Source organism: Phaseolus vulgaris, chromosome 2, assembly GCF_000499845.2.
Source record: "Phaseolus vulgaris cultivar G19833 chromosome 2, P. vulgaris v2.0, whole genome shotgun sequence".
In the NCBI taxonomy this organism is placed as follows: Eukaryota; Viridiplantae; Streptophyta; class Magnoliopsida; order Fabales; family Fabaceae; genus Phaseolus; species Phaseolus vulgaris.
In genome coordinates, this window is record NC_023758.2 from 30,624,904 (window position 1) to 30,650,806 (window position 25,903).

At 34.7% G+C, this 25,903-nt stretch overlaps 4 protein-coding genes across 5 annotated transcripts; 3 read left to right on the forward strand and 1 right to left on the reverse strand.

Moving 5' to 3' along the window:
* Positions 1–8,501: 8,501 nt before the first annotated feature.
* Positions 8,502–11,566, forward strand: LOC137811374 (PGR5-like protein 1A, chloroplastic). 2 transcript variants are annotated; one of them, XM_068613079.1, is made up of 11 exons: positions 8,502–8,807; positions 8,879–8,994; positions 9,125–9,221; positions 9,320–9,420; positions 9,583–9,639; positions 9,860–9,936; positions 10,256–10,307; positions 10,812–10,922; positions 10,993–11,087; positions 11,202–11,277; positions 11,435–11,566. In XM_068613079.1, the coding sequence occupies exons 1-10, from the start codon at positions 8,609–8,611 to the stop codon at positions 11,269–11,271; spliced, it is 975 nt and encodes a 324-aa protein (XP_068469180.1). In that variant the 5' UTR covers positions 8,502–8,608; the 3' UTR covers positions 11,272–11,277; positions 11,435–11,566. The 2 variants fall into 2 exon arrangements, with proteins under 2 accessions (XP_068469180.1, XP_068469179.1); XM_068613078.1 differs by having other exon boundaries at positions 11,202–11,566.
* A 1,732-nt stretch (positions 11,567–13,298) lies between these two features.
* LOC137811373 (expansin-A7-like) lies at positions 13,299–14,936 on the forward strand. The gene is made up of 3 exons (XM_068613077.1): positions 13,299–13,527; positions 13,678–13,993; positions 14,393–14,936. Exons 1-3 carry the CDS (start codon positions 13,356–13,358, stop codon positions 14,703–14,705), a joined length of 801 nt encoding a protein of 266 aa, XP_068469178.1. The 5' UTR covers positions 13,299–13,355; the 3' UTR covers positions 14,706–14,936.
* Positions 14,937–16,797: 1,861 nt separating this feature from the next.
* Positions 16,798–21,510, forward strand: LOC137811372 (B-type cell cycle switch protein ccs52A-like). The gene is made up of 10 exons (XM_068613076.1): positions 16,798–17,414; positions 17,491–17,613; positions 18,031–18,135; positions 19,106–19,285; positions 19,389–19,451; positions 19,568–19,762; positions 20,502–20,603; positions 20,693–20,755; positions 20,888–20,956; positions 21,050–21,510. The coding sequence occupies exons 1-10, from the start codon at positions 17,004–17,006 to the stop codon at positions 21,101–21,103; spliced, it is 1,365 nt and encodes a 454-aa protein (XP_068469177.1). The 5' UTR covers positions 16,798–17,003; the 3' UTR covers positions 21,104–21,510.
* Positions 21,511–23,220: 1,710 nt separating this feature from the next.
* On the reverse strand, positions 23,221–25,171 carry LOC137811375 (protein STAY-GREEN, chloroplastic-like). The gene is made up of 4 exons (XM_068613080.1): positions 24,772–25,171; positions 24,499–24,672; positions 23,899–24,066; positions 23,221–23,814 (listed from the first exon to the last, which is right to left on the reverse strand). Exons 1-4 carry the CDS (start codon positions 24,898–24,900, stop codon positions 23,479–23,481), a joined length of 807 nt encoding a protein of 268 aa, XP_068469181.1. The 5' UTR covers positions 24,901–25,171; the 3' UTR covers positions 23,221–23,478.
* Between the last annotated feature and the right edge of the window lie 732 nt (positions 25,172–25,903).

Consider the following 25,903-nt stretch of genomic DNA (forward strand, 5'->3'; position numbering starts at 1 on the left):
TGCATATGCGTTGGTCTTCACGTGACACTCCTCAACAAACCAAATTTCAACGCCCCTTGACTGGGGGTTCATCTGCATGCACACCATTCCGCCTAACCCTCGCCATTCTCAAACTTCTCTTTCCTTTTTTTTCTTTCACATTTACTATGTACATCGACACTGCACATACACAAATACAAACACAAAAATACATATTATAATATCTATAATACAAATGTATATATTATATAATTATAAAAATTATAGAGTAACAATAAAAATTTACGTACAAATATCACTTTAAATTGAATTCAAACCATATTAAAATTATCAAAATTTCAACAAATATTTTATAAAATAAACACTTTACCGATCAAATACCAATGTGCTGTATTGAAAACTTCGAGCCTCATAACACTTCCATCAACCACATTTAACTCCCCTACAACACTGCCTAAAAACCAATTTTATTCTCCCTTTATTTATTACACTTCCTTCCCTCAAATAAATTCTCCATTCAACCAATATATTATATACATATATTAAAATATATTGGTACTTATAAGAAATTAATTTCCAATGTCGTGTCGGCTATAATCGGGTATCCATCAATCTCAAATTTGGAAACGGGCCAATTTGTTTTATTCTGTCATTGGTCTTTCTAAAATCGGGTATGGTAGCGTTTAAAATATGTTAAAAAACCTCAACTCATCAATGGATTCACAACTTGATTCACTAAAAAAAATATTAATGAGTTCACTAAATGTAGTAATTAATTATTAAAATTGAAAAAAAATATCTAAATAACATTTCCTATTAATCTTTTCTGTAAAAACAATCGAGTAAATAAGAAGAAGAAAGTAAAAAGATAAATGTAGTAAAATAAGATGGACGCACCTAACCAACAATGTCAAACATATTTCATTTTTAGTAGTCAAATCTAAAAAATCCAAGTTCTTCCTTCACATTTCACATAACATTTAAACATGTAAAACTCACAGTCTAAAAGAAATGACTACAGCGCCATTCCATCAAAGATGCGATTATTCATTCAACAATTTCAGATTCTCAATTATTTTAATATGATAAAAAAATTCAAATTATACTTAAAGTCAAATTTTAATTGATAAAATGTTTGATGTAACATAGACAATTTTAGCCGTAAACTCTTGTGTGAGATTTTTTTCTTTCATAAATTAAAATTAATCTATACACGCGTCAAAATTAAAATTTACGAAGCTTATAAAAAAGTTAGTGTCGATTTTTTCTGTTATTTTCTTAGAGGATTTTATTCAGTACGTAATGTATTGAAATGATCTGAAAATGAATTAAAGAAAGGAGAAAAAAAAAATGAAATGATAAAATTTATATTGGATGGGAGAATGGTTGATAAGGTCAGAGGCATGCCACCAAAACCACCAGCCTCATGGATCGCGGTTTCTAGAACATATGTTTCCCTCCATTTATCCTTGCCTGAGTATAAATGTTTTGAAAACCTATACAATTTTTCATGTCATAATTTTAGTAAATATATATATATATATATATAAAATAAAAAATAAATTTGTAATTAAATAATATAAAAAAAATATTGAAATATATAGTAGTATTATTGATTGTAAGTAGATGAGAAAAAATTGGTTCTCAACCTATGAAGATCCTATTCCATCATTTGAACCCACCTAACAAAGTTGACGATTAAAGGGACGTTATGTTTATTTTATTTTATTTTATTTTACATTTTAGTATTGTGCAATTATTGCCATTTTTATTGTAATGTTACAATTATTTTGCTGTGATTGTTAGAAGTTGTGGAAGGTCAACAACGACAAAGATAGAAATAAAATTTACTGTAATTGGAGTTACGATAACTTTTTCACATCTTATATTAATGGTGATAGGTTGTTTTGATATTACTGATCATATAGTTGGGCATAGTCAATTATGGAACTACCATAAACATGATCAATTGAGTAAGTTTTTTTTTTCAAGTAGTTGCCATTTGATTGGGTCATTAATGTGGGGTTTAAGAATTTTAGAGTAATATTACCTATATAGATAAGAGTATAATAGTCCCTTAATAATATTTTTTACTTTTCCATCTCTCATTTTTCAATTAAATACATATTCATCGTACTTATTTTATTGAAACAATCTCATATACTTACAATCAACAATATTAGTTTAGAATTACATTTTTGTTTCCTTAGCATTTAAAAAGTATTTTGTGAAAACGTTAGTTAATTTTGTTGTCTCTTCAAAATAATTAATAAAACAATTATGGTTTTGAATGTTAAAAATAAAATATCATTAAGGGAATTTTTTTCCATAAGACTCTCCTTGGAAGCATAAATGTACTTTTTCAAACATATTTTTACTTTATTAATATTCTCAAAAGTATTTTTAGAACACTTATTCAATTTCATAATACCTTTTATAAATTTTAAGAAAGCTAAAAATGTGTTATAGAAAGTAATTTTTGAAATATATACTACAAGAAAATTATGAAATAGAAACTAATTTTATAGACAAAAAGTAATTAGTTGTTATAGTGACTAAATTAAAGACCGTTTTAGAAACTAAAAAAAAAGGTTTTTAAATTAGTTTTTATTATTGTTAAATGATTTCTAAATTAGTATTTAATTAGCTATCAGAGTTTTTTTCTACCTGTATCTAATTTGTTACAAAAAAATTAGCAAAAAGAGGAGAATGTAAATAGAAGAAATGACTAGCTTGATATGGCATAGTTAAGGGTGGACAAAAAATTCAAATTACAAAATCCAATCCATAATTATCCAAATTCATATTAGTTTTAATCCATTTAAATGGATTTCTCTCAAATCCAAATCCATATTTTTGGATTTTAAATCCAATCAATTTAATTGGATATGAATTAGATATAGATTGGATACATTTTTGGATTAACCAAATTGCATTTTGGGTTGGATTTTGACTTGGCCCGATCCAAGTTGAGCCAAGACAATTCGGGCCCTAGTTGAGAAAAGTCGGTCCAAGTCCACGTCGAGCGGTCCCGAGCCCATGTCGAGACGAGCGGGCCTAGGCCCATTTCGAGCCGAGTAGTCTCAAGCCCATGTCGAGCCGAGCAGGCCATGGCCAAAGTCAAGCCAAGCAAGGTCAGGCTGATGTCGAGTCGCCTAGGCCGATGTCAAGCCAAGCGGGCCTGGACCGATGTTGAGCCGAACGGGCCTGACCGATGTCGAGCCAAGTGGGCCTGGGCCGATGTCGAGTCGATGTCGAGCCAAGCGGGCCCGGGCTGATGTCGAGCCAAGCGGGTCGACTAATGTCGAGCCGAGCGGGCCCAGACCAATATCTAGCCGAGTGGGTCCGGACTGATGTCGAGCCAAGCGGGTCCGGGTCAATGTCAAGTCGTTCGGGCCCAGGCCGATGTCGAGCCGTTCGGGCCGGAGCCGATGTAGAGTCGTTTGGGCCAGGGCCGATGTCGAGTCGTCCGTGTCGGGTTGATGTCGAGTCGTCTGGACCCGGGCCGATGTCCAGTCGTGTGGACCCGAGCCGATGTAGTGTTGTCCGGGTCCGGGCCGATGTCAAGCCGTTTGGGTCTGGGCCGATGTATAGCCGAGTTGGTTCGCGTTCATGTTGAGTCGGCTTAGACCTAGTTCGAGCCAAGTTAGTATGTGTCCATATCAAAATAGATTTAATGTAATTGACAAAGTGGATTTAATCTAATTAAAAAATTGGATTTAATCTAGATTTAATCCACTTTAAATGGATTTAAAAAAAATCCAAATATATTTGATCTAGTTAGAGTGGATATGGATTTTAAATCCAATCAATTTATTTGGATTTGGATTTAGATTGGATTTTGAAAAATCCAATCCATGACCACCCCAAGGCCTAACATTCTTGTTGGATATGTGGGTTCAATTTTTATTATTATTACTTGTTATTAGGGATGTCAAAAGTGAGTCAACCTAACTCATAAGGATTGAGTTAAAAATTGGCAAATTTTTCATGCACTTCCATACCTTTTATCTGTACCTCTATATTTTATTTTTATTTCAATAATATATTTTTGAGTATGGAGAGTGTTATGTCTTCTTCTTCATTTTCAAGTAGTGGTAGTTGCTTGTAGTGGTTGATGGTGGTTAGTGGTGAATGGTTGTGATTGAGGTAAGTTTTGTGGTATTTTTACTGGTGATGACTGTGTTTTCGTTTGCTTATTTTTTTTCATTTTGTTGGAAGTCACAAAACCAAAAAAAAACAACGATGTACAACAATGGAGTACAAAACTTAAAAAAAAAATATCTTCGCACTAGGGAACATCAAATACAACGAATCTTCTCGTCAACCCTCACACGCACGCTCAAATGATGAAACTAATCTTTCAAACGCAGCGGCTAGAAATAAATAGAAGTGTTGCGGATGTAAGGAAGAGTTAAGGTTATTTAAAAATGTGAGATTATGCTTCATTTAACGTTATTTAAAAAGCTTAAAATTGACTTTTTCACAATTAATATGAAGTTGCATGTGAAAATATGGTGGTGAAGGCAGAATTAGCCTAAAAATACCTAAAAATAAATCAACTTAACTTGGTTCACCTTTAAGGTTTTGTCCTGCACCTCCACAACTTATCCTTAAAAATACATTATAGATTTCATAATTCGAAAATGTATTTTTTTTTCTATTCAGTAATACTTTTAAGATTCTTTAATCAGAATTTTTTTAGCTATGGAGTTGCATAAAAAAAAATAGTCCACCTTATTACCTTATTACAGACTCATTTAACCATGTTTTTCAACTTACTTTATATATTTATTGAAATATCATATATAATTAAGCTAACAAATAAAATAAGTATATGTTCCTGAAAGGGAGATGGGACCTAGAGAACTGTTGATTGACTTTATTTTCGCACTTCCTATCGAGCAGTCTGCTAGAACTTCAGCTTGCTCCTTCCTACCTTAACGCTACTCCTTCAAGTCTCGGTCGCTCTATCTCAGGTGAATGTTGAATAGGGGGATACCTGCAAAAGGCACTCCAACGCTCAAGTCAGCAAAGGGTACTCGACGCTCGGTTGTCAGAGTATATTCAGTAATGACATACCTTGTTATTGGAATATGCGTTATTTATATTATTTTAATGGGCTTACCTTATTGGGTCGTATTAGTGGATTGGATCATGCTTAGGGGCATATTACCTAGTTCTTAATGGTGGTTTAGCTTTGCTGACCTTGATTTGAGCGTTAATGGGATGGATGTGTCAGTCGACCCGCACAGACGTGTTGGGATCGGTCAGCTCAGTCATGGAAACCGAGTTATGGTATTAACCGTTTGGTCCATACCAGTACACTTGCTCCCAGGCTCGAGGATGGATGCATTCAATAAGTCTTTCAACTAGTGACCATTGGTCAGTCTTCTATGATCAGTGACTGTTGGGCTTCCCGAGGTATGTCCTGACCTCAGGCGGCGCGATGTGACCTGCATTAATGAGGGGTTTTTCGGGCGCGAAGTGTTGTGAGCCGTTGGATCTGGAAGATCTAACAGTTCAGATCGTTGCGACGTTACCCCTCTGTTAATTGCTCTGATATCCGAGTGTTCCCTCGTCCTTCTGTTGTGTCTCAATTTTCGGCTTTGTGTAAGGTTAGTAATGTCTACCCTGGCTCGACCTACTTCTTCTTCTGCTCCCCCTTCACCTTTTCCCGCTCGTTCCTTTTCTTCGTCCTCGTCTTCTTCTCTATCTTCGTCTTTTGGGTCTTCTACAACCGACTGTTTGTTGGCCGGTGTAACTGATGTGCCGCGCTAGGTAGAGGTTGTTAAGGGGGATGATCCGGCCAACATGGTTGACTATTCGAGCTCCCCTCTGCAAGCTATTTCTCGAGCAGATCTTGATTGGGTTGATCCTAAGGTCATTGGGATCTCATCCACCTTTTCGACCGAGGCTTCTGTTTCTAAATTTCTTGACAAGTTCCCAGTTTTGAAGGCGGACGGGCGTTCCAGTCTCTTTAGTGTTGAGCCTTGCCTACCGACCGAGAGCGTTTGTATGGGTCGGTCAGGCACCGATCCTCCCTTCTTCTACTTGTATTCTTGTCTTTTTTCGGACTTACATGTCTCTCTCCCTCTTGACAACTTCATAATGGGTGTCCTTCGGACGCTCAACGTGCGCCTACCCAGCTTCACCCAAACACATGGGCGTCCATTCAGGTCTTTCATTTGTTATGTGATGTCTTGCGTCTTCACCCCTCTCCTTCTTCTTTTCTAAGTTATTTTACGTCTCAACCGACCAATCTCGTTTTGTGGCATTCGTTAATCAGTCGGTCGGGGTGTGTCCTCTTCAACTCCTTTGCCACCTCTTACAAAAAGTTTAAAGAGAGGTTTGTCAAAGTCTGTATTCAGCCGGAGGCAACGACCTATTTCTTTGATGAGACCGGTCGGTCGAGGTTTATCCTCTACTCGACCAACCAGCCACGCGACTTTAAGGAATGGCCTCGGCCGACCGGGGGTGACGAGGAGTTAGAGGTTCTCTCGCTCTTCAATGCGCTCCCGAAGAAGTTTCCTACGAGGAAGCTGATTGACACATATATAAAGTCGTCGCGCTGGGAGGCTGTTAAGGTTATGATAATTTCGTTTTCTCTCGGTCGGGTTTATTAACCATTGACTAACACTTGGTTCTTTTTTGCAGAAATCATGGATCACGAGTGCCCCCTTGCTAGCAATGTGTTGGATTCCTTTCGGCAGCGGGCCGCCCAAAGGAAGGGGCAAATGAGCATCGAAACGTTAGATGTTGTGAAGGGCTCAGGTGCCCAAATTGGCAAGGGCTCGGCCGGTCTTTCCAATAAATCCAAGAAATGACCAAGGGAAGGGAGCAACATTGCCACCACTACCCACTCCCCTGGGTCGCTGCCGACACCGCCACCTCGTCGGAAGGCGATTGAAGTCGATTCCCCATCGCCCCGCCGAGCTGAGAAGGCGGTCAACCCTCCCGAGACTGGTCGGTCGATGGAGGTTCCCATGTCACCCCTAGCCGTTCTAGGGGGTGACATGCAATTTTCTCGGGGGGTGCGACTTGCACTTTCTGGAGCCACCCAAGAGGTTATCCAGGTTGTCCCTTCCTCAAACTTACTCAGGGGGGCTTGAAGACGCTTTGTCGGTCGGTGGTCATGATCCAGTTGGGGTATCAAGACCGAGATCGCCATGTCGAGGAGATATCCCGATTGGAGCATGAGTTGTTCGAGGCGTCGGGTTGATATCTCTGAGTATTCAGAAAAGTTGTTATCTCTTCATTCTCCTTTCGGAGAGCCTGTATCTCTTGTTCGTTCTTCTTAGTGACCTCCTTGGTCTTCTTCTACATCTCGACCATCTCTCTCTGCAGAGCTAGCAACAACATCGCCTGATCGGCTTCACTCATCCTCTCCATGCTTCGGGTTGATACCATTTACTTTCGTTCTTTAACTAGTTTCTCTCAACCCCACGGTGGACGCCAATTGTTTCTGCTAGGGAGATGGGACCTAAAGAACTGTTGACTGGTTTCGTTTCCCTCCTTCCTATCGGGCAGTCTGCTAGAACTGCAGTTTGCTCCTTCTCGCCTTAGTGCTACTCCTTTAGGTCTCGGTCGCTCTATCTTAGGTGAATGCCGAATAGGAGGGGTACCTGCAGAAGACACTCTAACGCTCAAGTCAGCAAAAGGTACTCGACGCTCGGTTGTTAGAGTATATCCAGTAATGACATACCTTGTTCTTGGAATGTGCGCTATTTATATTATTTTAATAAATTTATTTTATTGGATCGGATTAGTGGAGTGAATCGTGTTTAGGAACGTATTACTTAGTTCTTAATGGTGGTTTAACTTTGCTGACCTTGATTTGAGCGTTAATGGACTGAATATGTCGGTCGTCCCGCACGGACATGCTGGGATCGGTCAACTCGGTCCATACCAGTACAATATCAAAACAATATTAAACAACATTCTAATTTTAATAAAAAGACAAAATTATCAACCTACATATTTTAAATTAATAAATAATTATAATAAAAATTAATAAAGACGAATCAATCCACCTCTAACTTAACTTGAATTAAGTGAGTCAAATTCAGTTCGATGGAGTAACCAGTTCCATGGGCTGTAACTCTCTTGTTTTAAATCTCAAAAAATAAAAAAATTTGACCTCACTCTTCTATTTCCTTACCAATTTGTGTGTGTGCTTCTCTAATGTTGATGGCATGTTTTTGGAAAGAGTTTGATGAGCAGAGAAGGAAGAAGAGAAGGTGTGTAGTGCAACGAGTTTAGAAGGAACTTAGATAAATCCTCTCTGCTCACAACATCATCCATCTCTCCCCACGTGATAACCCTTGCCAACACACCAGCCCAACAGAACATCTCCACGTGGCCACAACCAAGGGAATGACCAAGACAAGCCAGTTAGTCAGAAACCTTAGTAAAACCAAACAAACAAGACACACGATGTGACTGTGATGAAGACAAGAAAATCAAAGAAGGAAATGGAGAATAAGCCGTTGTACTTCCCTCCACACATTCATTCTTGCCTTATCTTTCCCTCCAACCAAACAAATTAAAATCAACCCTCAATAACAATGAATTTCCCAAATGCATTATCATAAAAGAATCCCAACATACTCTCTGTTGCTACATAATCATGGCTACTAAACTCACCTTCACACTCTCATGCCCGCAGCCATTCACTTCCCATACACCAACGCCCTTCATTCCAGTCTCTTCCTTCTCCTCCACTTCCGTTTCTCCTCTCCACCTTCTCCAATTCAATGCTCGCCGTTTATGCCTTCGCCGCCGCCGCCGGCTATTTCTGTTTTCTCCCAGGGCCACTGCCGATCAAGGTCTTATTCCTCACATCATCTTTTCGTTTCATGCATTGCTCTCACGACGCTGTTTCCTCTTTTCCTTTCAGGCAAGGTTGAGGAAGATGACGTTGTGGACAGTAAAATCCTACCCTACTGTAGCATAGACAAAAAGGAGAAGAAATCAGTTGGTGAACTCGAGCAAGACTTTCTTCAAGCACTGCAAGTACGAAAAAAAGAACTAGTTTTTTCAACAACCTTTAATTTATTTATTGCTGGATTTGCTATGCGTTATGAAAGAGGGAGCGTTATATATATTTAACTTGAAGTGGGACCCTGTTTTTGTCGAGGAACAGGCATTCTACTATGAGGGCAAGGCTATTATGTCAAACGAGGAATTTGATAATCTTAAGGAAGAACTCATGTGGGAAGGGAGCACCGTTGTGATGCTAAGTATATACATGGAGCTAGCAATTTCACTCACAGTAGCATGAACTCTTATAATATGTAACCTGATCTTATTTCTGGATCATTATTGGTTGGCTCCGTAGGTTCTGAAGAGCAAAAGTTTCTGGAAGCGTCTATGGCTTACGTGTCCGGAAAACCAATCCTGAGCGACAAAGAGTTTGATGATTTGAAACTCAAGCTAAAGGTTTGCTATTAATTCTCATGAAAAACCATTAATACAATCACGTTTTTTTTTCTACTGATGCAACACGTATGATTAAGTACTTTAAACGGAAGTTACATAATCATATTTTTGTTGCTGATATTAAAACCTTTTAATGTTTAACTACACATACTGTGTTTGTAGATAGAAGGGAGCGATATTGTGGCTGAGGGTCCTCGGTGCAGTCTTCGTAGTAGAAAGGTGTGTGTACATAGCTTAATGGATTACATCATTCAAGTATTATGTGAAAGTGTATAAAAAAGTGATTGTATCAGTGGTCAATTGTATATATTCTAGTATCTATCGATATACATAGCCGTTTGCTGGAATAAATCACTCTCTGAACATTATATCGAGAGAGAGATCAGTTAAAAAGTGTGTTAGATATGTTTCTTAATTACTAATTGGCATCATTTTACAGGTTTACAGTGACCTGTCTGTTGACTACTTAAAGATGTTACTGCTGAACGCCCCAGCTACTGTGATTGCACTAGGATTGTAAGACACTCTTTTTTCTTCTGTGTATATGATAACTTCATCATGTATTTTATTTACCCAGTTTTTTTAGTCCTGCTACTGACAATAGTTGGTCTCTATGACACTTCAGATATTAATATGAAAATCCATTCTTTAAATCGTTTTCTCTTTCTCAAATCAAGGTTTTCATGTCATCCCAAATGATGGGAAAAAAGTACGTGCTTCCTTGGTCTGTTCTTTTATGTAGCAAGGTCAAGTGATGTGAATATCATTACTGTTGCAAAAGTAAGGTCTTGATTTCTTTTGCTTTTTTCCATTTTTTCCTATAATATGTTGTTAGGTTCTTCTTCGTTGACGATTTGACTGGATTTGAGATCTCATATCTGATAAAGGTATATGCTCCCCTCATTTTTTCTTGTTCTAGCATTCTTAGATGATTATTTAATGTAGTTTGATCTGAAAAGCCACAGTATCAGAAAGGCAGTAGTTTTATTTTTGCACTTCCCTCTTATATTCCATTACCCTCTTCATTCATATAAGGAAGCAGTTTAGCTGTATTGTGTAAAACATTTTCTAGTCAGAAAAAGATCTTCTAGAGTGCAGGGTTCACTTTAGAGAGGAAAATGCTAGTGGATCACCGTTTGATAACAAAATCAGAAGCACATTGTAACTAGCTGTGTAGATATTGCAGTAGTACATGATGACCAATTAAGTACCTTGAGTCGTAAACCCAAAAGAGTTTCTACTATTTATCAAACAAGAGTTATCCATGAGCAGAATCGATAGCTGGGACAATGAGATTGATTTATTCCTAGACTAGAAATCATTTATTTGAAAATTGTTATATATGTTACACCTATAATGATTTAGCTAATGTCGTGAAATGCTAAATGCAGATTCCAGAGCCATATAGTTTTATTCTAACTTGGTTTGCCGCCATTCCCTTTATTTTGTGGCTGGCTCAATCAATTACAAGGGCAATTGTAAAAGACTTTTTGATTTTAAAGGTAAAATTTTGGTTGCACTGTCTCTTTATTCCGAACCAATACAAGTACTAACATAGTTCTATCTCTAAAGGGCCCCTGTCCTAACTGTGGTACTGAAAATACCTCTTTCTTTGGGACTATACTGTCAGTTTCAAGTGATACCAGCAACAATGTCAAATGTGAAAAGTAAGTATAAAAGTGGCTTCCCCTGCACTCTCTCACCCTGTCTCTCCATATTGTTAATTGGTTTGAATTGTGATAGATCATTAGTTTAACCACCGAAGTTATATTTTGCCTCAGCTGTGAGACTAAAATGGTGTATGATTCAAGAACAAGATTGATTACATTACCAGAAGGAAGTAGTGCCTAAATTGAGGTACATCATCACTGCTAAGTAGCATTATTTTCTGGCACAAGAACAGCTTCAAGTTTGTCTTGTGTCCGGTTAAGACTCTGCAAGTGAAAATTTTCTTTGTTTTTTGGGGCTTTTCTGCAAAGACATGTTAATGTAAATGTTATACATGTACCTGAAGGTTGGGTTGATACTATCGTTTCCTGCAATGAGTTGAGATGGTCATAGTCAGAAACTACTCCTTATTCGTGGAAGCTAGAGACTAATTTATGAAGTCAGGAAGACAATAAAAAGGCCATGAAATTAATCATTATTCTCGCTGTGGCACACCATATTGTAATTTTATTAACTTTGTATAGCATATGCAGGATCCTCCATCGGAAGAGATGAGTTACATGATTTTTTGTGTAACAAAAAAAATCTAAAAAAATTGTAGCGCCGCCTTTTAGTAGGTTTTTTTTATTTGTTGGCATGCGTTAGGAATATTTTTAAACAAATTTGTCTATAATAGATTTTGAAGAAAGAAAAATAAAATAAAAATGATATTTTTTATATAGAATTTCTCTCATAACAATTTTAGATTTTTATTTATAATTTCTCCCCAGGTTAATTTTAATTCACGAATTAATTTAATTATTTCGAAGTCTTTAACATACCCTAATTAATTTTCCCCTTCTTGTATCACAATCAATATTTAAAGAAATCATTACGTAATAATTTGTCAGTAACTTATAAGATGACAGCCAAATAACTCCAACATTACTTGGCCGAGTTTATTTAAAAAATAATTGCGTTAATTAAGTCTTTCTATTTTTTAAAATAGAATCTGTAAAATTACTTTGAAATTTCTTTCACTCAAAACATCTCCAAATTAAAACATTAAATTTAACTTAAAATTGAAAAAAAAATCTTAATTTTTTCCTTCTCCATACCTTAACTTCGTGTCCTATAATTAAAATCCTTCCACTTTACAAAAAAATTATCAAATTTATAAATCCTTTACCATCTAAATATTTTAATATATCAAATCGATGATAAACTCATTTAAACAAAAAAAAATAACAAGTTATTATAAAAAAAATTATTAAATAAAAAATAATTTTAGAAATCATATGAACTAAAAGTTTATAAAATAATTTTCAAAATTAGTATTTAATCATTAGTTATCAAGATGTTAAGTACTATAACTACTTAATATTTTAAATTAGTCTTTATTATTCTTTTAGATACTAATTTAAAATTTAAAATATTATAAACTAAAACATTGATTGATTGGTAATTTATATACCACTTTATTTTTATTAATAATATAAATTATTTTAGATATTAATAATTTTTTAATTTTTAAAATAATATCTAATGTGATGAATAATAATTAATTAATTTTTATTTTAAATTTAATTGTTATTTAATAATTTTGTTGGTGTGAGATGGTAACGTCAAATTTACTTAATCCTAATCTAAATCATCGAAAAGTTTAAAAGAACAGGCACATAACACAAACTAAAGAAAATGAAAGTGAGCTTGGGCCTTAAATAATCTTGTGCAAAATTATGTGTTTGATAAAATATTTTTTCTTCTGAAAAACAGACATTTTGTTTCTGAAAAAAATGAAAAGTTTATAGAATGAAACCAAACTTGTGTTTTTCTTGGTTTCATTAGTTGAAAGAGTAGAGTCAATGGTTGTACTAACAGAGGCAAATTAAATACAAAAGTCAGCTATATTTAAAATGTCATTGACTAATTAACAAGTAAGAAGAAGATAAGTGGAGTGGCTAATGAGAATGAATTTTATAATCACGCGACCTGTGAAACTTGTCTGCACGTTTTTTACTCAAAATATATAACTTTTTTTTCTTATGGATTGAGTGGTCAGGGATCGGGATTTGTCTTGTCTTGTCTTGTCGATTACGTACATATTGGTGGGAGGTGCAAAAAACAAAACAACAATGTTGTGGACTTTGTGGTCGTGGGAATCACTAAGCCAAGACGTGCCCTAGGAATTCTACTTCCTATATAAAGGATACACGTACCTGTCAATCATCACACTGCATTGCATTGCATTCCTTCTCCTCTACAATTAAACTATTCAAAACTTCACCATGCCTTCAACTCTTCAACCTTCTACCTTGTTGTTTGCTTTTACAATGAAGTTCATGTTCATTCTCATGTTCATGGGAGACAAAGCAATAGCTGCGGGGATATTTCGACCCAGTCAATGGGCTCTTGCTCATGCCACCTTTTACGGTGATGAGACTGCTTCTGCCACTATGGGTATGTTAATCTTCTCATCATCACAGTTCATCACTACTATTCTATTTATAGTTACTTTTTTTTATATATAAAAACTTTCATGTTAATAATCACTTTACAACTTCATTAAATTATTAATTTTCTCTTATCTGATTGGTAATGGACTTGCAGGAGGAGCATGCGGGTACGGGAATTTATTTCAAAATGGTTACGGCACAGATACTGTGGCTTTAAGTTCTACGTTGTTCAACAATGGATATGCGTGTGGAACTTGTTATCAAATAAAATGTTACCAATCAAGTGCGTGTTATAAGAATGTAGCTTTTACCACAGTGACTGCCACCAATCTTTGCCCTCCTAACTGGGCACAACCCTCAAATAACGGAGGCTGGTGCAACCCACCACGAGTGCATTTTGACATGGCCAAACCCGCTTTCATGAAAATTGCGCAGTGGAAAGCTGGCATCGTCCCTGTTATGTACCGCAGGTAAGCAAATAAATCACTAGAAAGGTCTTCCTATGCATCTGAAAGTGCCTGTTGATGCCTTATCATAAATTTCTTAGCAGTTCATCATTGTATAAATAACTAGATGTTAGTACTAAGTATGGTCAAATTTATAAAACCGGTTTATAAAATGAGATTTGCCCCACAATACGAGAAACTTACTCTTATATGAGACTATATATTATAGGTGTTCCAATAACTGACCTGATAACGACAGTCGTTAACATAAACTCAAAATGATTCTCATATAATATCACGTTAAATAATCAAATTATAAAATGAGGTTTATACCTATTTATAAAATAAAATGTTCTAAGACGTTCTAAGGATCTCCGGTAAACACATATCTGTTTGGTGATTAATTTATGTATGTATATGCAGAGTGCCATGTGTAAGGAAGGGAGGGCTGCGATTCACTTTTCAAGGAAATGGGTACTGGCTTTTGGTGTACATGATGAACGTGGGAGGTGGAGGAGATATTTCAAGCATGTCGGTGAAAGGAAGCAGAACTGGGTGGATCAGCATGAGCCACAACTGGGGTGCTTCATATCAAGCATTTGCAACTCTTGGTGGCCAACCTCTTTCTTTCAGGATTACTTCATACACCACCAAGGAAACTATCATTGCATGGAATGTTGCTCCTTCAAACTGGAACGTGGGACTAACTTATTCCACCTCTGTTAACTTCCGCTGAAACCCTTTGTGGCACACGCCTTTCCACTGTTTTTTCTTTTATCTTAAATTAAGAGACCGTTTCTGCTGCAAGTAAGTTTTCTACATATTAGCTTCAGCAGCAGGTGCAGATATAGATAGATGTAAAGGAACTGTCACTTTTTGTTAGTTTGACAAACTTAAAGTGAAGTTCGTCATTTCCACAAACTTCACACGTAGCTGGAAATTTGAATAAAAACTTGAGTTATAATAATGACTTAATCCAAACCGCAAGGCTCCATGAATAGTGAGTCTGGTTTTATACTGAAATTTGGCTGCCAATGGCCTGTGAATTGAATTGATGTTTAACTACTGAGTTGGTAAGTATTTATTTCTGAGCCAAATTCTTCCTGCACCATATCAATTTTAACCTCCACCATATCAATTTTTTAAATTTCCAAAACTATCCTTTTGCACCATATCAATTTTAACCTTCACCATATCAATTTTTTAAATTTTCAAAACTACCCTTTTGCACCATATCAATTTTAACCTTCACCATATCAATTTTTTAAATTTCCAAAATTACCCTTATTCCAAATTAAAAAATCCAAAATAATAATTATAATTGAGAAATAACAAAATAAAAAAATTCTGAACACAAAACTAAAAATACATTCTAAATTTCAGAATTCAAAAATATGTTCCGAAAATTGAAATCCAAATTATTTTAGATAAAAGTTTCAAAAATAATTTTTCCCATTTTTGTGTAAGGTTATTTTCGTCATTTAGGAGAGGTATTTTTGTCATTTTCTAGAGCTGATTGAGTGGGATATTTTTATCATTTTTTAGAGCTGATTAGGTGCATGCTGAAATTGATATGGTGGAGGGAGAAATTGCCTATGTGATAGTGATAGTGAATTAATTAATTTTAGTTGTTTTGAAAGGTCTTCTTGCTTATTGAAAAAACATAATGAATTTGTGTGAAGGTAAAATACATTTTAGTACTTAATTTTTTAGTTTTCTCTGTTTTACTTTATTTATCTTTTTACTTTTCTCATACTTGTATTAATATAATAATATTTTACATCAATAATTAATTTACTTATGGTATTTTAACTGGTAATATTTTTAATATAAAAAATTCAACTAAAAAAAAAACTCATTTCTAAACTCATTAATATAGATCAGTTCAACATTCAATGAACACAGAAAAATAAAATATAAAGATTGGTTCCTTTTTTCTCCTTTGGATCGTGATTATTTGTCTCCGATGATCTATATGTGTGTTAGTTAAGCATATTTCATCATATTAGTTATTTTTCCAAATCTAAATTTTTAGATAATAATTGGATTTTAATCAAATGTATTCCAACTAATTAAATGTTTCAGTTAAATCATAATCATTACATGGATATTATTGTTATATTAGATGATATTAGTTTAGTATTTTAAAATATAGAAATCATTATTTTATTTAAATAATATGATTCCCTGCATTTATTAAACATAATACAATAATTAAATTTAATAATTAAAATATAAATTTATTAAATGTCTAATTTTTCAAATCTTAAATTTTCTTTGCGGATGTTATATACAGTAATTATGAATGCTACACAACACAGTAGTTACGAACTTTAAAGAGTTTAAATAACTATATATATAATATCTATGTTTTAAATTTATATTTTTCTTATAAGCATTAAATTATTATTTAGAAAAAACAAACATTTATAGAATTCAACATACTTGATATTTCTTAAAAAATAAACATTATTTAATTAAAATACAATTAACAATCTTATTTAATTTAAATATAATTAGATTAATTAAATTTTAAATATTTCAAAATTAGTAAAATTATTTACACATATTTAAAAATATATATAATTTAAAAAAACCTGACATGAATCTAAAATTAGTATACAGTAATGCAGAAATAAATCCAAATAAATAATAGGCAAATCTAAAGACGTTAAAGTTATTCCAGTCAAAATTAATAGAATTTTAAAAAAGTGTTTATAATTAAAATGTAACCAAATCATTGATTATAATTTTCTAAAATAAATATATTTTCAACTGCCATAAATACGACATTAAAATTTAAGGAATGAAAGTAAAAGTGAGAAATTACATTACCTAGTTTTGTGTGTGGTCGGGCGAGATGAGAAAGAGATAATATCATGAAAGGCGCCATTTCCACTTTTTTCCCGCGAAAAAGGCGTCTATTTCCCGGGAAAATTCTGGGTGCTTCACATTTCAACAAATCGAAGGAGGAGGAAGAAGAAGAAGAAGGGGAAAAGAGAAAAGAGAAAAGATTTGGTTAGGTTTGATTATTATGGGCGAATCGTTCACTCCACCTTCTCCAATGTCCTCTTCCCAGCACAACCATGTCAAACGAATGCTAAACTCCAATCGCTTCAAGTCACCGTCAAAAACAATCTACTCCGACCGCTTCATACCCAGCAGATCCGCTTCCAACTTCGCTCTGTTTAACCTATCGCCCTCCACGGAAGACGGTTGTAGTTGCAGCCCCTATGGCAGCGCGCTGCGGAGTGCCTTGTTTGGACCTTCCACACCCGACAAATTCGAAAGCCCTAATATATTTCGTTTCAAATCGGAGACTCGACAGTCCATGCATTCTCTTTCTCACACACCTTTTACATCCCACGATGCCCTTCTCCCTGGCTATGACTACAATCATAAGCCCCTTAAGCGCCCTCGCAAGATTCCTCCCTCGTCTTTTAAGGTTTTTTTTTTTTCTGTCCCTGTTTTGAGAGGTTTTGTTTTGGGGTGTTCGGTATAATTGCAATGTTGTGTTTTAGGTTCTGGATGCGCCGGCTCTGCAAGATGATTTTTATCTGAATCTCGTGGATTGGTCCTCCAGCAATGTCTTGGCTGTAGCTCTGGAAAACTCTGTTTATCTGTGGAATGCTTCTAGTAGCAAGGTTTATAAAATAAATTTAATTTCTTTTTTACTAATTGTTCTTGGTGACCACTGTTAGGATCTTTGTTTCTTTGATTCTTGGTGGGACCAAGACATCCCCAAATTTGTGCTCTTTCGAGTCGGTTATGAGACTAATCCCCGATCCTTAGTCCAAATCTTACTCATATTTAAAACTCTCCGATGAATATCGAGCATTTATACCATTGGGGGTTAGGTCTAACTGGAAGTCTCTTGTAGAAAACCAAAGTTTGAATAGTTTCTGGGAAATACGTTCGTATTTAGTTTGTTTAGGATTGTTTTCAAAGGAGGGAGCTTGTGGGAAGCAAACTAAAATAACTTGAATTGTTTTTTATTTTCCTATGTTTTTGCGTTTTAGATTATTTGCCGGTGTGCTTGAGATGCAGCTGCATATGTGCAGGTAACTAAGCTATGCGATTTGGGGGCTGACGATTCCGTTTGTTCAGTGGGCTGGGCTCCGCTTGGTACCTACTTGGCTGTTGGATCAAACAGTGGAAAAGTCCAGGTAAGAGTTTATATAGAAAACCAATCTCATGCAATCGTAACCAGTTACCTCTTTTCAGTTTTTTTTTTTAAATGCCATAGGTTAAGAAGGATTTTTTTATGGGTGTTCTTTAGCAGATTCAGTGCACCCTATCTATTGAGGATTTTTTTCTGGTATTTTTTCTCGAGGGTGACCAGTTATATATAACCAGCCATATACTATAGTTCTCAAAGAAGCAAAGACATACTTTTCCCGTGTTAGCAAAGGTCTCCGTATAGGAAGGGCAGTAGCATAACATATAATATGGCAAAGTTCTCTCCATAGGAATGGCAGTAGTAGTAGAATTTGATACATGTGCTTATGACAAACACCAAAGTCTTGTACTTGTTTGTTATCAGACTCCATTGGTTGGTAAGAGCAGTTCACTTACAGTTAAAGCCAAGGCTGATAAGTGGAGAGTAACCCCAGCATAAGAGGAGAGTACCTACCACACTAACGACAGTTTATTAAACGGCACAATCAAGTTTTTCCCCCTATTCTATTTGTGCTAGGAAACTGTAGACAGAACAGAACTGTACTACTGATTGTTAATTGCATATCCTGCTACCTTTAGGAAACATAAGTTTTTCGTGTTAGTGAGTCTAATAAACTTAGCTTCTTGTTATGGTGACTTCCATTCATTTGATAGTTATACATCATTGTAGTCCATTCCATAGGCACGTGATGTGTTCTACTATCAATTTACATACATAAACTTTATTTGCCCGCCTGGTTGAAACTTTTCTTCAGAACCATATGCATACTCAATTGACTAGAGGTAGGTAGCCAGGGCATCATTGCCACCTTAAACATTATTAATTTGTGATATTTTGACCGTCTTCCTGTAAAACATGGTGTCAAAAGATATCATTTACTTGTTTTGTGATGTTGAGTATTTTTTTAATCTCATCCGTGGGACTTGCTAAGTTCTTCTTAACCATTCTTTATGTAGATTTGGGATGTATCTCAAGGCAAGTCAATAAGAACTATGGAGGGTCATCGTTTACGTGTTGGGACCTTGGCCTGGAGTTCATCTCTCTTGTCTTCTGGTGGCCGGGATAAAAGCATTTACCAACGAGACATACGTGTACAGGAGGATTTTGTCAGTAAACTGTCTGGGCACAAATCAGAGGTTGGTCTTGTCTTTATTTGCAATGGTCTTATCTGATAAAACTAGTTACCTACTGTGTACGATTTAATGATTGAATTCCCCCCTTTTTTGGTTCTTCAAAAAGGTTTGTGGACTGAAGTGGTCTTATGATAACCGTGAGTTAGCATCAGGTGGAAATGACAACAAGGTACATTTAATTGCAAGTTGCATTATCCTCATGAACTGTGCCACTACTGCACTTTTGCCTTTTTAATCTCTACTTCTTGGCATCGGTTACCAATAATTTGTTTTCTATGTTTGCAGTTACTTGTTTGGAATCAAAACTCAACCCAGCCCATCCTGAAGTTCTGTGGGCATACAGCAGCTGTTAAAGCAATTGCGTGGTCTCCTCATGCAAATGGACTTCTTGCATCTGGAGGAGGTACTGCAGACCGAAGCATTCGTTTCTGGAATACAACCACAAACTCACAGTTAAACTGCATTGACACTGGAAGTCAGGTATTTTCTTTGGTCTAATTCTTTTTTATATAATAAATGTCTGGTTATTTGATAGCTTTATGAAAAATTGAATTTATTGTTACGAGATTCATTCTCCCCATTGTAGAGCAATATGGTAAATAACAGCAAAATGCCATGCCTAATCAAACCGTACTCAATGGAAAATAATATGTAAAAACTTAATTTTAAAATAATTCCAAAGAGAAGTGATATAAAAAAAGGGTAAGGGATCACTAACTTTGTAGTATCGAAACATTGAGACTCCCAAATTCAAGACTGACATGACTCTCTATTGTTGGATCTTCGTTGAACTTTGTCAAAGATACATTTTCTTGTAAATTTGCATTCCTACTTTCTGCTGGAAAGAACAGGAGAGTAGGTAATCGATTAGCCGTACTAGTTGGGTAGTATGACTAACATCTAATCCAAGTGGTGCAATGAAATTCTTATTTGCTTTATCAATGAATAGACAGTGATCCATCATACAGAAAATAACATCAGTTTAGTGTTCCATGGAATCTTGGACCATTATTCATAATATGTCTGAAAAAACAAAATTTACATATCCCGTTGGCCATTCAATATCCGTGCCAACAATTGTTAGATTATATTGAAGAACTGCTTTCAGAATTCATGGATTTTTCACCACATATACAAGTATTATGGGTGTTTACCTCACCGCCATCCCCTTTTTTTTATATAAAATAAAATGACTATCACATCCCTTTCATGATGACAGGTTTGTAATCTTGTCTGGTCTAAAAATGTGAATGAATTGGTAAGCACGCACGGCTACTCCCAAAATCAGATAATGGTTTGGAAATATCCCACCATGTCAAAGGTATAGATAAAATCTGTTGTCATAGCTTGCACATATTGTTCTTTAAAATTAATTTTAATGTTTTACCTTTTTTTGTCCTTTTGATGCAGCTGGCAACTCTTACAGGCCATAGTTTCAGAGTTCTTTATCTTTCCATTTCTCCTGATGGTCAGGTATTTCAATTGTTCTTTCACCTATTATTCTTTTTAAGATTTCATGTAATTAGCGGCTTTTTACAAAAGTTTACTATTTTCTGAATTTTATGTCATTTTCCTTGTGATGATGACTTCTACTTACTGTATTAGACTATTGTCACTGGAGCTGGAGATGAAACTCTAAGATTTTGGAATGTATTCCCTTCGCGGAAATCACAGGTAACTATTTGGTATTTTAATGTTGGCATGAAATAGGTCATGTGCATATACTTAGAGGGACTTGATCCTTTTATTCATTTCATTGTCTATCAGAATACTGAGAGTGAAATTGGAGCATCCTCTTTAGGAAGATCTATCATCAGGTGACTTCTTCAGCTTGCATATATATGGCACAAGTGGCTGAAAGAAATTTCAGAACAGCAAGAATACCGTGGCGGTGGAAAATTGTATAAAAGACATCATTGCGGTCTGCTTTACTAATTTTGAAAGCCTTGCGGGAGCCATGAATTTACAAATATAGCTTCCACTGGTGGAAATCCCTTCTCTTCATGAATTATCTTACATTTATTTGTATATTTTGGTTTTCTCCAATTTTTGTGTTCTTTCCTGTAATGCACCTTGCATTACATTGATCAATTAAGAATACATAGAAGCATGTTTTCCATGTACTGGAACAGCTTTTGTATATAAAAGTCTACTTCCTTCGGATGGCGTTAGTTTGTACAAGGGGCGTGGTTATCCCCTCAAATTAAGGAAGGCGAAAACTTCATTGACCTCTTTCTTCGAGCGACTGTTATTAACTTTAGAAAATGTCTGCGTTGGTTGTTTATTGATTTCAAAAATATTTTTATTTTCTAAATTTATCTGTCTATCCAGATGTTAGGTTTTTAGTATAAATATTGACCAAGGCAAGGAAAAATGAGCTAAATTTGCATTGAGTTGGACTAGAACGTAGGTTTTATTACCAAAATGATTTTGATCACTAAGACGATATTTTATCTGTTTGTCAAATTAGTACGAAAGTATTTTTTTTTTAAAAACTAAGAAAACTTTACAAACCTTAAGGCTGTTCTAAAGTGAATTAAGATTGATTCATTTAAAAAAAATGTTTGATGGACAAATAAATTATATCAACACCAGATTTAGAAAGAGATTTAAATTTTAAACATTTGTTAAAAGTAATTATTACAGATAAATTATTGAATATCAACTAATTTAAAAATAAATAAAAATATATTATATTAATTAAATTAAATATATTTTATAAATTAAAAAGTAATAGTATTTAAAGTTATTTTTATTATTAATAAAATTTATAAAATAATTTTTAAATTAATATCTAATATTAATTATTAAGATTTTAGTTATTAATTATTTTAAATTTTAAATTAATCTTTTATTAAATTAGTTTTAATTATTAATTATTTTCTATTTTAAATTAATTTTTAATTAAATTAATAACTAATTTAAACTATAGAGCAATTAACAATTAAAATCTTAATAACTAATGTTAAATATTAATTTAAAAATTATAATAAAAGTTACTTTAAATATAAATAATATTTTAATTTATAAAATAATATTTAATTTAATTAATATAATAATTTATTATTTTTATTTTTAAAATAATTTATATTTAATAATTTTTTAATAAGTAACCTAAATTTGAACTATTCAAAATTTTATTCAAAGTAAAAATAAACTTTTCTTTTCTTTTCTCAATCTTTTCTTTCCTATTATTTTTTCTCACTCTCCGGTCATAATCATAGGATGATAATCTATCTAGCATATATAAATATATATAATCTCTAAAATGTAGCATGAAGACATGAATCTATATATTATATAATTATGAATTATATAAACTAAAAAAAAATATTTATATGTACAAGTATTTATGTTTCATATTTTTTTGGAACAAAGATCTTTTTTACTAATTTCAAAAAAATTATTTCTTTATAATTATAATAAAAATTTATACAATAAATATGAGTTTTTAAAAATTATTATATTATTTTTTTAAAATCGTGCTAAAATTTTTAGATTGAACACTTCACTGATAAGTGTCTTACAAGTATTGTTGACACCGATATTTTTCACTGATAAGTGTCTTACGAGCGTTGTTGACACCGACTCGGATACATCAACAACATTGATACTTCACTGATAAGTGTCTTATGAGTATTGTTGTTGACACTGATACTTCACTGATAAGTGTTAAGTTGTTGTAATATAAGCTTACGACGGTTTATTCTCTCTTTTTTTTCTTCCATAATGAAAAACAATTATTTACAACAACTTCACATTTACAAAATTACATCACTACTTCTCACCGTACCATCATCGGCATTCTTAAATCTTCTCTTCTAAGGTCAAACATCTGTATCCTATTTTTATTCCTCTCCATTAACGTCTTCAAACAACTTTTCTTCGTTGAAAATCCAAAGCTTAACAGCGAAAAATCAAGTTATTGTGAGCATATATAAAGGAAATGATACTTTTAAATTCATAGATGAACTTTCACTCCCTAAAATACACGACCAAGCACACATACACTTTACACACAGAACCAATTTAATATTGTACGAAAGAAGAAGAAAAAAAATGTTTGAATAACATGAGTTTCCTTATTTACATTGAAAAGGATGTTTGAATGTTTGAAGTTATCCTAATTTGTATACAGGGAAGCCACGTATTAATTTGGTAGAAACCCTCTAATGGGACGTAAAGGTTTTGTTTGTTTATAGATTTTGTTGGGTCTCAATCCCATCACAAGGTTCGTAATGGTGGCTGGGAACTTCTTGAGACCACTGAATTGGGTTCAACGTAATTGGGGGAAAGCAACACTCGCATTCTTCTTGGCATGCCTTTGGAATCGCCAACCCCTCCTTGCTTCCACCACTTTCTTCCTCCCTCTCTGCGGTGGCCCCACCGTATGCATCCCTCAGTGGGCCCCAGCACTCCACCTTGTTGAATTCTCGAATGTTTGAGTGAAAGTATACCCAAACCAAGGCCTCTTGCAATTCCGGGTAGTTGTTGAAAAGATCACCATCGCCGTGAATCACCGCCTTCAACACCTGATTCACACACGCAATTGCATTATGTTACGTTCAATATTCGTTCATTCACCCTTCAATTTCATGCTTCCAAAACTGGCTTACCACTGGTAGCTCCTTGCAGAAGATGAAGTATCTTAATCGGGCTAACATGTCCAACAGAAAATGACCTCCACTAATGTGGCAGTGAACGTGCAGGGACATCTTTCCCTTCACCTTCTTCCACTGCGCCACCACTTCGTCTCTTTGCAATCTGTTGTACCACCCCTGCAACTGCAATTCATTCCAAAATTCATCATCAACACTCGATTTTAGTACGAATTACCATATATATTGTTGGTAAACAAACACAATTTACAGTCACCAATCTCTGATTTGGGAGTTTTCAAACTGTAATTCAAATACACCTTTAAACGATTTATTTCCTGTGAGAATGAATTGGACTTTGGAGTGTTGAACAATCCGTTCCTATTCCCCTCTATTCATAGTAATCAATTTTTTTTTTCAAACAACTGAGAATAAATCCAACATCTCTAGAGAATAAATTCAATATTTTGCTTTGTTCAGCAGTATAATTCACGTGTTGCCATCTATTACGATTTCCCACCTTCCTCCCCAAAACAGCAAAAATACCCTGATTTCTTCTGTTACGTAAGAACAATTTGAAAAGAATATTAAGCCACAAGTGTGAGATGAAAAGAATACCTGAGAGTTATTTATGGTTTGAGAAATTGCCAAGGTGAGCTTAGCGGTTATATCACTGTGGGTTAACGTATAAGTCCTGGGAAGATTTCCTGGGTGTTTATTTTCATCCACTCCCAAGAACAAAACCTTCAGCTTCGAGGCTTCAAATATGGCAGGTCCAAACAACCTAGCCGTCTGTTCCAATTCCAACCAAACCCATCAGACACAACCAAACCAACAACAACAATTTAAAAACAAAAAAGTGGTGATAAAAAGCCTTAAAAAAAGACGTACAGGGACCATTGCCTTGTTCTTCTTGCGGTGCGGTCTTCCATTGGGCGAGATAGCAATATCGTGGCGTGGAGGAAGCGAAGGCTTACTAAGCTTAGAAGGGAGAAGATGAAGAGTAGTGAGAGTACCCATGTTGGTGTTGATTCAGTGATGGTTGATTAGTGAGTGATGATGCAGAAGAAAAGGAAGAGGATTTATATTTATTGTAATGCTTTTGTTTTGGTGTTTGACTGAAGTGGGAGTTTTATGTTTCTTTGCTTGAGAATCTACTTTCTCCTTTGCTTGTGAGCTTCAACAATGAAAGTGGAAAACGGGATTATTATTATAGGTGGAAGCGTTTGGAAGAGGCGTGTAGAGAACTAGTGATGCGTGTGAGTTTAGCCCATAACATTGCGGTTGCTTTAAGATGTAGCCTTCGCAACTCTTAATATTTTTTTTTATTTTTTTCTACTTTGGCTTGTCGACGTGGCGTCCTCTCATTTGGACACGTTTCCGAGGTTTGCGCTACCCACTTTGCCTGCTACTTCTAATTGGCGGTACTGTAGACCAAATTTTTGGGTATATTATATACCTCACTTTAGATTTATTTTGCTTTCAAAAAACTAATTAAAAAATCTCCTTATTATTACTATTATTATAAAAAAAGTAGTAGTTTATTAGGATTCTTTTTTCATACGTTTCTTCTTTGCTGTGCTGTGCTCTCATCCGTTACTTTGACGTGTTATATATTATTAGTATTTTTCTTTTTTGAAGACTTTCTTTGAATTCAAGAATAGCAGCTACTACTGTCTTCTCTTAAGATCTTCACCCAAAAAAGCGTTGGTAATGATAATTAGTGGTCGGGCAAATATTCTGCGCACCACACTCTTCTGCGCACAACTTCAGGGTAATGGCACCGAAGACTCGGGACACTGTTCTGATTTTCTTAATATTCGTAGTATAAAGAAAGATAAGAAAATATTAAAAATAAATTTTATATTGGTTCTAGAGAAACCAATAGACAACCTAAACTCAGAACATTCAAGGTAATGAAGAACAAGTGTTTCCTTAATCTAATTTGTAATTTGTCTATCTATAAGGTTTTATCTAGTATATATGAAGTGAGTTTTAACCTTGTGTTTGCTGTTATGATTTT